Source organism: Acinonyx jubatus, chromosome B2, assembly GCF_027475565.1.
Source record: "Acinonyx jubatus isolate Ajub_Pintada_27869175 chromosome B2, VMU_Ajub_asm_v1.0, whole genome shotgun sequence".
Classification (NCBI taxonomy): Eukaryota; Metazoa; Chordata; class Mammalia; order Carnivora; family Felidae; genus Acinonyx; species Acinonyx jubatus.
The window spans coordinates 102,708,410-102,719,833 of record NC_069385.1 but is presented as its reverse complement, the minus strand read 5'-3'; the positions used below and the strand labels follow the sequence as shown (position 1 = coordinate 102,719,833).

At 35.6% G+C, this 11,424-nt stretch overlaps 1 protein-coding gene across 1 annotated transcript; it reads right to left on the bottom strand.

Moving 5' to 3' along the window:
* Positions 1-5,411: 5,411 nt before the first annotated feature.
* LOC106981620 (beta-defensin 110) lies at positions 5,412-10,390 on the bottom strand. Its single transcript, XM_015079758.3, has 2 exons — positions 10,336-10,390; positions 5,412-5,671 (listed from the first exon to the last, which is right to left on the bottom strand). The coding sequence occupies exons 1-2, from the start codon at positions 10,388-10,390 to the stop codon at positions 5,523-5,525; spliced, it is 204 nt and encodes a 67-aa protein (XP_014935244.1). The 3' UTR covers positions 5,412-5,522.
* Positions 10,391-11,424: the final 1,034 nt, after the last annotated feature.

The window sequence follows — 11,424 nt, the reverse complement described above, 5'->3', positions numbered from 1 at the left end:
ATTTTGGCTCAGGTCATGATCTCACAGTTCGTGAATTCAAGCCCTGAATGCCTCTGGTGCCTGCTTGGGATTCTCTCTCTTTCTTTCTCCTGCTCGTTCGCTCTCTCTCTCTCTCTCTCTCTCTCAAAATAAATAACTAAACTTTTTTAAAAAAGGGATTTACATAAAAAATGAGACCGCCAAATAATTGTCAAACATTGTCAGAACAGTGAACAACTCTAGCATTAGGCAGAAGTCCACAAGACAAAGAATTAAAATACCACTTTGGGTTTGCTTTTAGGAAAACATCGATAACATTAGCAAGAAGATTTTCAGTTAATTGACATGGGTGAATGTATTGGGGAAAAAGAGTATATAAAAGGTGATAAAAGGAGATTATGAGTTGAGGCTGGTTTTCAAAAAGTTTGGTGAAGATAGGAATAAAGCAGATTAGAAAGTAGCTGACTGCGTAGCCCAGGCAGTTGAGTGACTCTTGATTTCAGCTCCATGGTTTGTGAGATCAAGCCCACATGAGGCTTGGCACTGATATCAAGGATCTTGCTTGAGATTCTCTTTCTCTCTCTCTCTCTCTCCCTCTCTGCCTCTTCCCCACTCCCACTCTCTCTCTCTCTCTCTCAAAATAAATAAGTAAACATTTTTTTAAAAAGCAAATAAAAGAAAGTAGCTTAAAGGCAAAAATCTCTCATAAAATGTGACTTTAACTGCCCAGAACCCTACCATTACTCATTGTTTTTATTGTTAGCACCCTGAAGTGAGCTACCATAGTGTATTACTTATATTATGTTAATATCTCCTAACTCACGAAAGTGTTTCAGAGAGGTTTTTTTTTTTAAATAAAACTTAAATCATGTTTTTCCTCAGGTGAAAGCCCACTGGATTTCTCTCATAATTTAGAAGACAGTATCCTTTCTAGTTCCTAAAAAACTCTGGGTAATCGTCCAACACACTTCCTCCCTGACGAGCTCATCCAGGACTCTCCTCCCAACCCACTTTTCTCCAGCCACCTTCATTAGCACTCCCCAAAAACTCGTGGGTGCCCCCATGATGCTTCTTGGCCTCTGTCATTTTTTTTTTTTACTTAAATGTCATCTTCTCAATAAGAGCCTCCTGAAAAATCCTATTTCAAATTTCATTTTTTGGGGTCCCTGAACTCTGATTTATCATCTTCTAGCATAAAATGCTTATTTATTATGTTTGCTGCTTGTATTTGTCTCCACTTCTGGAATATGAGCTCCACAAAGATAGGAAATAGTGCCTGTTTTGTTTGTTGATGTGTCCTAATCATATTACATTATGGCTATACATAGTAGGTTCTCAAAGAATATTCATTGAATTGGTAAATAAATGAGAGAGGGGGGCATGGAATGCAGTGCCTAATGTATTGTCAGTGTTATGAATTGACATTGCTTTTCTTGGGGGCACATCCCATGTCTTACTCATTTTGAACTCTATCAGTTTGAATAATTACTTAAAACTCAGTTTGTTATTGGTAACTATTAGTTTCTTAAAACAGGAGCTGTAGGGGTGCCTTGGTGGCCTAGTCAGTTAAGCATTTGGCTCTTGATTTCCACTCAAATCATGATCTTACAGTTCCTGGGATTAAGCCCCATGTCAGGCTCTGTGCTGACAGCACAAAGCCTGCTTGGGATCCTCTCTCTCCCTCACTCTCTGTCCTTTCTCCACCCATTCTCTCTCTCTCTCTCTTCCTCTCTCTCTCTCTCTCAAAATAATTAATAAACTTTTTTTTAAAAAAAGGCAAGAGCTGTAATTTTATTTTATCTTCAAATCCAAAACCCATAATATCATACCTGGGAAGAAGCAAGCCATTATTAGTCAAGTGTCTGAATAAATAAATTACTATTTGGAATTGCATTTCATTCTTGCCCAAGGATATGAAGGTGAAATAAATCCTGAAATGGGGTGGGTATGAATGCATGGTATCTTCCTCTCTAATCCTGTGCTGGGATTTCAGAGTGATAGACCTCATTCCAACAGAATGCTTTTAACTGATTCAGGTGTGTATTGAGCTATGACTACAACAAAAATACCTAACACCTGTTGGTGCCTCCTTCATCAGGGCCACTGCTAATCCAGACTCAAAGAAAACTAAAAGTGAAGGGAAATACACTCTGGACCAAAGGACAGAAAAATGTAAAACTTCCAGCTCTAGATCTAACCACAGTTGATCCACAAACAACTCAATACTTAGAAACATTGACCTTCTGTCGCCCGCATGAGTTGGAAATCCACATATAACTTCTGACTCCCCCAAAATTTAACTGTGTATAGCCTACGGTTGACTAGAAGCCTTATGGAGAATATAAATAGTCAATTAATATATATTATGTAGGTTATATGTTTTATACGGTGCATTCTTACAATAAAGTAAGCTAGAGAAAATGCTATTGAAAAAATTATGAAAAAGAGAAAATACTTTTGTAATACTATATTGTATTTATCTAAAAAAATCCACATAGAAGTGGATCCATGTACTCCAAACCCCTGTTGTTCAAAGGTCAACTGCAGTTTAATTTAAGATTATCTATCTGTGTTGTCAATTAACCCAATGAAAATTAAAATGCATGAGCAAGAAAGTTTCCAGAAATCTTCCCATGTGTAAATATTTACCTTTTATTCTTTATTTTTTGTTGTTGTTGTTAACAAACTCTGAGGTCAGTATGAATAATTAGTGACATATCTTTCTTTTTAAGGGAGTTGGATGCAGAACTTTGTCAAAAGGGCTTCTGCAATGTTTAGTCAATATCATGCACAACAAACAGTTAAAAGATTTCTGTAGGTAAAAATATTAATTTCCTAATTGATGCCCATAGGTTTACATTTCTCCTTCAAGTTTGTCACATTCGTTCCTTGGGCTGAAAAGAGTCTGGTGGCTTGAATGTACCCTGGACCGCAGGAAAGACCAGCTCAGAAATATAGATGGTTTTGTTTTTCTTTGTCAAGCACTGAAGGATAGAGGGTCTACCAGTATAGACTAGTTCATATGCGGAGATGTCTTGGGTGTCTTCCAGGAAACCTCTTATCACCTGCCACTTCTTGATGGCCAATAAAAACTCAATTCTTATTTGTTTCATATTAATAGTATACTAAGCTTCTCGATTCTACATTACAGATCTTAATATAATGATTGTGTCTGGTTAGGTAAGATGTAACTTGAGCTTTCATTTTAAGAATTGAATTTTACTAATCTTCTCAACATATATTCATTATTCAAAAGTTGGGCTATGTTTTTTACGGGCCACTAATATATCATCTCTAGTGCATATGTAATAACATGAAAATTTCAAATAGTTTTCATAAGACACAGAAAATGTGCTACCTGGAAATAGTACTGATTTTCGTTGTTGTTTCCACTTTTAATTTTGAAATTTCTGTGAGAATGAGTATGTAATGATAAGATGGTTGTTCTAATCTGCAGTGATTTTGCCTCCAGAAGGGATATTGACAATGTAGGTAGACATTTTTGTCACAATTAGGGGAAAGAGAGCTATTGGTATCTGATGGGTAAAGGCTAGGGATACTAAGAAACATCCTATTGCTAAAGATACAATGAAGAGGAGATCTGGACAACAAAGAATTGTCTGGATCAAAATAACAATAGTTCTCAGGTTGAAAACCCTGTTCAAATAAATACTGTAAAAATATCTTTGAAGATATTTATACTGCAAAGGAACACACTTGAGAAGTCAAAGTATATTTCAAGTTATTAAAATATGTGAAAGATAATGCATGTGAGACTCCAACATATGCTTAGTAATTGCTTCATAATAGGAAGTCATATTTTTATTAAAATAAAACATGAAAAAGTGAACAGTCCCTTATGATGGAAGTAAATCCAAAAACTTTATCTAAATAGAGAAAAATTATTTCTCTGTTCATGTTACCATAATAGATAATGCATCTCAAATCTGCATTTAGAAGATGTAATGTGATGCCATAATAAAAACATCAATAGGGGCTCCTGGGTGGCTTGGTTGGTTAAACATTCACTCTTGATTTCCGCTCAGGTCAAGATCTCCCAGTTCATGAGACTGAGCCCCGCATTGGCCTCAGTGCTGGCAGTGTGGAGCCTGCTTGGGATTCTCCCTCTCTTTCCCTTCTGCCCCTCTCCACTTGTGCTCTCTCTCTCTCTAAAAATACATGAATAAGCATTAATAAAAAATATCAGTAGAGGTGACAGATGGCAACTATACTCGTGGCAAGCATTTTGTAATATATGGAATTATCGAATCACTATATTGTACACCTGAAACTAATATAATACTGTATGTCAACTATACTTCAACAAGAAAGAAAGAAAGAAGAAAGAAAGAAAAAAAGAAAGAAGAAAGAAAGGAGGGAGGGAGGGAGGGAGGAAGGTAGGAAGGAAGGAGGAAAATATCCAGATAGAATGAGCCTGTAATTCTTTAACTTCTCATCTCCTTCTGCGTCCAAGTCTGACTTACATATATCCACTCAATAAATTTCATTTTACTTAGTTAAATTACAAAAATATATTCAGCTTTATTTTTGGTGAAGGCAAGCTTCTGTTTTATGACTGTGTTATGCTATCAATGGTGTTTTTAAAAATAGTTGTGAATTAATACCAATAACTAAGTTGCAGCCCTAAACTCATAAAAGAAGTGGAATGTGCATTTTCTAATAGCAACCATCTGATACAGACTTATTGGTGCGAGTGTTGTGGGAGAGATAATGTGGCCCTTGAGAGGAAGTAGCAAGAGGAACTCTGACAGAGTAAAGCTCACGACTGCAGATCACTCTCCTCCTTTCTTTTGCTTTGTGTCTCCTCAGACACAATTATCTGAGGACTGCGGAGCCCAAATGAGTAGTTAGCCATAGGTTCTGCCTTTCTTTGTCAAAATACTTAATTACATATAGGCTCTTCTCCTTCAAGGAATTCTTCCCTTCCATTTTTACTCCCTCTTTTATTTCCTGATAACATTTTTCTCCACTAAATACATAAGAAGGACAGAAATTGGAGCTGATTATGATTTCCTCTGCTTTTCTGTTCTTATACTGACCTTCTCTTACTTCAGCTCTTTCTCTCATGAGCAGGATCTGCATTCTCAATTCCTAGTCTCACAAGCCCTGTGGATTTGTATCCGTTCATGGGATAATCTATAGAGCAGTGTTTAATGATGAAAATGCAGCACATTTCCATTGGAGGCTTCCATTTCAGGAATATGTTTTGCCCATTTCTCTGACCTAGGGTTTCTCACAACAGTACTTATGTCAACCCACACAAAGCACTTAGAATTTTTGGTAGTTCTTGGAGAATTCCCATAAAATAAATTCTGCTTACTTCTGGTACCAAGAGATCAAGAGAAAATGCGGTGTAAATGCACCAGGTACATGTGTGACATAGAACCACTTGGGAGTGGCTCAATGTTAAATTTTATTTAATTCTTTGAGATACACAAGCCTCGAAGTATACTCTGGGAAGACTTAGTAACACTGGTCCTCTCTTCTTGGAGTGTGTATCTCTTTCTTGTCTTCTGTCAGCTTTACTTCTGCAAGCAGCAATGGGTTGCAGGTCGCATGCGGTAAGCAATCCTAATTTCATTTTCCTGGCACTCAAGTTTACATCGGCCATTACCCTTTCTGCACTCTCTCCTCAAATCCAAGCTACCATAGTGGGGATATTTCTTTCTGGCTGTAAGAAGGAAAGAATGACTGAAATTAGTAACTTAGCTATGACACACCCATATTTTAAAAGGAGAAGGTCCAAGAAGTAGAAGATTATTGTGTAGGTCAAAAGAAAATGTCCCCCTTCTAATTTATGACAGGGAAAATCTTACTGAAGAAAGTTTAAGCTCATGTACTGTCCCTTGATGCAAGTAAATCCTGAAAATTAGAAAGTGCCGTGGACCTAAGTTAGGTGTGCCAGCTTGCTTCCTTACAAGTGACTGGACAGTAAGTAACTCAAGGATAGTTCCCCAAATCAACAGCCCAAGAAGTGTTCATTATTTATCTTCTCTCAGGTTTGGGCTCTACAGTTATCCAATTGCCTTTGACTTCCCCCTTTTCTGCTTTCAAAAATATTATTTTGACACAACGTTGTGCTTTTTGAGTTCTGCAAGCGACTTCTATTGTAGATTTATTTTACTTTTCTAAAATCTTGAGAGACAGGTAATCGTAAGCAATTCGTCCGAATTCCTACAATTCCCCCGGGTCTCTTGGGATTTATGTCCCCAAAGAAATTATTTAACTTAGACACGTGTCTGATGACAGCACTGATTTAAAAAATGGGAATGACTAGAGGTAAGGCCATTGTTAGCCATGACATGATTTTTAATATTACCAGTGCTCTGAACTACATGTTTTATCGTATCATTTAGAAATTGATTTTCACTTAAAGTTTATATTTAAAATAGTTGGGGATACTTGGGGAATTGGGAGATATTGGTCTGATAGGTTGTAAGATTCTTTCCAAGCCAAATATATTTTAAGTTTATATTTCACTATATGTGCTGGCCCATTTGTTTTCATAAACCGTATGTTTTGGTGCATTTTTCGTAGACACGTCATTTTACTCATGTGGTGAGATTAAAGGGAACTGGTGTGGGAGAATTCTGAATATTGCAGATGGCTGACTGAAGGCCAGATTCAAATATTTTTGTAAACTCGTGGTATGAAAACAAACTTTGCCACTAGTTTCAACCATAATTAGGTCTAGTGTTCCGATCAGTCCCCTTAAAGGCCAGGCCTTTCTACCTAGACATGCTGTCTGCATTCCAACAGTTGGTGGTAAGTAGTGATACTTCTCAGTGAATATATGGACTCAGAGCTACATATTCTATATTGTTGGCATACAGAGCTGATATAAAACCTAGCTATTCTATTAAAATTAGCTCTCTTCTCACTATAACTGATGTAATGCAGAATATGACACAATTTACAGTAGAATAGTTACATTGCAAAGATTGAATGCTAACTTCTAAATGTCATTATTTATTCTATAGTTTCTGAGAAGTTACTATTATCAAACCCATGTATGATTTGCCAGTGACAGAAACCTGAATTGTATTCGACAAGAGGACTGTCACACTTGATGGTGTTGATCAATATTCCACCTTAAACTGACCTCACCCCTTCTCTTATTCATTCTTTGTCTTATTTCACCTTTCTAAAAATATTGTCTCCTTTCTTGTCATTTTCAGCTCAAAATATAAGTATTCCCCAGGCCTGTGTGTTTGGGTCACTGACATTCACCTTTGCAAGCCTCCAGTCACTCATTCAACTATTAGGTACACCCCTTGTTAAACGCTAAGCCAATCCCTAGTGCAGGCTTTCTCCCCCTAAACACTATTGACCTTTTGAGTTGGATAATTCTTTGCTGTGGGATGCTATACTGTTCACTGAAGAATGTTTAGCAGCATCCTTGGCCTCTGCCCACTAGATGCCAATAATACCTGTTGTGACAACTGAAAACGTCTCCAGACATTGCCTAATGTCTCCTTGGGGTCAAAGTTGCCTCTAATTGAAAACGCTGTTTTCAGTGATTAAAATTACTGTCTTGTGATGCTGTGATAAGCCAAACATAACTGTCTCCACCCTCAGATACATTGTTTGCATACTGTCTTCTCTCTGATATGTCTGTGGATCACTTTCAGGAAAGTAAGCTCTTTTTTCAGGACTCTCACAAAGCATTTCGTATGTATCATTCATACTGCATCTATTAACATGTTAACATGCTAGGGAGTTTCATTAAATAGTATATAAAGTTTTATTTAATATATAAGCTAGAAATGGACAAGGCATTTCCTAAATATTTTTCAACCCATAATTTATTTTTATTTTCACTCACCTGCTGTTTTATCCTTTAGGCTACCATTAACTTCCTTGGAAATGGGAGGAGGGGAAGCATGACAATTCTTGCCGCACAAAGCTCTACTATCCCATTCAAAGTATATGTCAGATTTAAAGAAAAGGGATATTGGCAATAACATATTTTTTTTTCAGTTTGTCAGGTAAAGTCAAACAATACCTGGGAGTGAAACAATACTTTATTTCTAGACATTTGGTGCATTTATAACCTCTATAAATGAAGAGGAAAGCTAAATGACTTCAACAGACATTTCCCTGCATAGACAATGGCTTTTATCTGGACATCTCTTCATCTATAACAGTCAGAGTGAGAAAAGAATGAAAATTTTCTGTCTCAATTTTGAGTAAGGATTTTTACACTTTGCAGGTGAGATATAAGAACAACTGAAGAACTCTAAAAGAGTCACACATATGACAATTCAGTTTGTGTAGTTTAATTCAACCCCCACATGTTGGTGAGCTATAAGTTGAAAGACAGCATTGTTATTGTTTTATTATTTTCTACATGTCTAGATTTTCTATCACACTTCCTTAAATTTGTACGGAAAAATATGTATCCTGACATAATTCTTTTACTTTGAATTTTTTGTTGTTGTTGCTGGTAAGGGTAGTTTTCTAAAAGTTTGGTACATGTGTGATTAACAAGGTCAATGACTTTACTTTGAAAATATAAGAAAAATATGCAAAAAGTTAATAACAGTGATGCACTGATGGTGTAATCTATGCTACTGTTTCCCCACTGTATCCCCAACTGGTGTTTTTTTTTCTCTTTTTTTTTTTCTTTGAGAAAGAGAGAGAGAGAATGAGAATGTGCACGTGCACGTGTGCATACACACAAGTAGGGGAGGGGCAGGGGGAGAGGAAGAGACAATCTTAAGCAGGCTCCATGCCCAGCACAGAGCTGGATGCGGGGCTTGAGCTCAAGACCACGAGATCATGACCTGAGCCAAAATAAGGAGATGAAGACAACTAACTGAGCCACCCAGGCGCCCCTCCCCAACTGGTTTTGAATCTTTAAGTCTACAGGACACATGACTTTTCAGTTTGTTGATAAATGTACAAATCACTTTAATTATTGGTAGGAGCACCTGATATTGCTGTTAGGAAGAAAAAATAAGTTCCTAAGACATAAAAATGCTTGACATCGCCGTCTAATCATGCTAGCTATTTTGAAATTAAAAGAAGAAAAAGATTTATCACATGTTAAAAGCTATATGAATCTGCATAGAATTTCTTTTTCGCACTTTCTAGTGCTGGCAAAGAAAATCCAGAGATCATTTTCTAATAAGTTTTGAATGGAAATAAAGGAAGTTATTCTCTTAGTTAAATGAACAATTAACTGTATTTCTTTGTTACTTCATTGATGCTTGGCCCCTATTTAGAATTTTATCTACTTGCAACCTCTAAATGATAATGTATCAGTTTATTAAGTATATACATTTTTAGATTGTCATGATGGACTTTACAGTATTCACAATGAAAGAATAAGTTAATTTATTCTCTTAGGCCTCTGTTATGATTTCTGTTGGGCCATAAGAAATCAGCCAGGTACCAAGAAAGGGATATTTTTCCTAAGAGTGAGTGACTTTGAGCCTAATTTTAATGCCAGTTAGGTAGACTTGAGCTACGTCTTAAGGTCTTTAAATAGAAAGTTTGAGACTCAATGATCTCTTCTTTCCCAAAATGTATTATTCTATTTCTGTAAAATTCATACTTACACATTAACTCAGGAGGAGAGAATCTTGTTACATACCTGATGTGAGGAAGTAGCCTTTGAGGGTGGAAAAAAAATCTCATGAAAAATGTAGCTCGTGTATTTGTATTACATTCAACATTCATGTGATCTGTAGCACTCAAAGACAGAGGGCAGAGACCATAAATATATAAAGAAAAGCTAACAACAGACATGATTTGCCTGTATGACAAGAACAGAATAGTAAGAAAGGCTTCTGATAATCGGAAGTAGTATACTGGCATAGATTAAAAAGAAGGAAAAGGTAAATCAATCTTTGTCTAGCACTGAATCATCTATCCCATACCAGTTGTTTATGCTAATGAACAATTTTTCCAGTAAGAATTGTTTCAGTAACAAATTGTTTCAGAAGGAAGCTGAATAGACTAAGGTATTGATTTAATCTTTTAAAACTTTTTATTTTGAAATCAATTTAGATTTACAGAAGAGTTGCAAGGATAATAGAGGTGAAATTCCCATTATGGTAAACATCTCACTCAACCATGCTACATTATCAAAACTAAGAAATGAGCATTGGTATAATACTATCAACTAAACTGCAAATTTTATTCACATATTACTAATTTCCCCACGATTGTCTTTTTTTTTTCCTATTCTGGGGTTCAGTCCAGAGTACCACATTGCATTTAGGATAAAAATTTTTAAACCCTATGTTGTTACCATATTTTTAATAAGCAACAACTTGTGCTTCTGCAAATTAATTAGCGTAAATAAGCCCATAAATATTTGCATGTTACCTGGTAAAATCGTGACCCAAAAGAGCAGCATAAAGAAAAAGAGATGAATCTTCATGGTGGAGTTTCTTAGGGAAAAAAAAAATATGTCAACAGATCTTTTTCAAGTCAAGTGTTTCCAAATAAGAAAACAGAGAATGCTTTTATTTATAGATTCTCCAGGGAAGTGGTTTTAACTACTGAGGCTTATCAATAGCAAGAACATTTGTATGCTTGGTTGGATTGTGCCATGTTCAAAGAACATGGTCACAAGAATTATTACTAAATTTTTCTCATAAAAGTAAAACCTGCTTGTGTTACCTTAAACAGACTCTCATGAAAACATAACTTTAAGAGACTTGTAAAGGAAATGTGTTTGGATTGCTAAAAACATCAGAGTGGAAATGTTATAGTAATACATTCCTCTATTATATGTTATATATTATGATAAATATTCTAGTATCTTTAGTATTAAATTACTGAATGTCAAAACTATAGGATTTTATAGCTATAAGCTTCCATTGAAATCACTTTTGTTTGCAGATGAGAACCAGGGAGATTAAATGATTTATTTTTATTCATATAATGTGTAATTATTTTTTTATTTTGAGTTTTTATTTAAATTCTAGTTAGTTAACATATATGGTAAAATTGGTTTCAGATGTAGAATTTAGTGATTCATCACTTATATATATAATGTGTAATTTTTTAAATGTGACATGATCAAGAAATTCTGGGTTTACTAAGTATGGGAAATACTCTATATAACGGGTTTTAAAGTATGATTTATGAATGTTTTATAATAAATCATTTGATTTTACAATTCTAATGTCTAATGTCTTTAATTCTGTGATGGAACTAGAAGTATATTCTGATCCAATCTGCATATTGCCCTCATCTATTATTTCATATACAGGAGGAAAAGCTGGAAGTTTTACACAATACCCAGAATCTGATGCTGTAAACACAGAACACTAATTGATCCTCTCCTACCAGAGTCAAGGGATTTTCTAGGACAATGGTTCTTAAACATTAGCTACATCACAATCCCCTAGAGGGCTTGTTAAAAACAAATTGCTAGGCCCCACCTCCAGCATTTCTGATTTAGTAGGT

Excerpts from the sequence above, each read along its gene's own strand:
- LOC106981620 (XM_015079758.3), bottom strand. The coding sequence starts at position 10,390 with ATGAAGATTCATCTCTTTTTCTTTATGCTGCTCTTTTGGGTCACGATT. Across the intron at positions 5,672-10,335 it reads TTGGGTCACGATTTTACCAG|CCAGAAAGAAATATCCCCAC; the intron begins GTAACATGCAAA and ends TCCTTCTTACAG.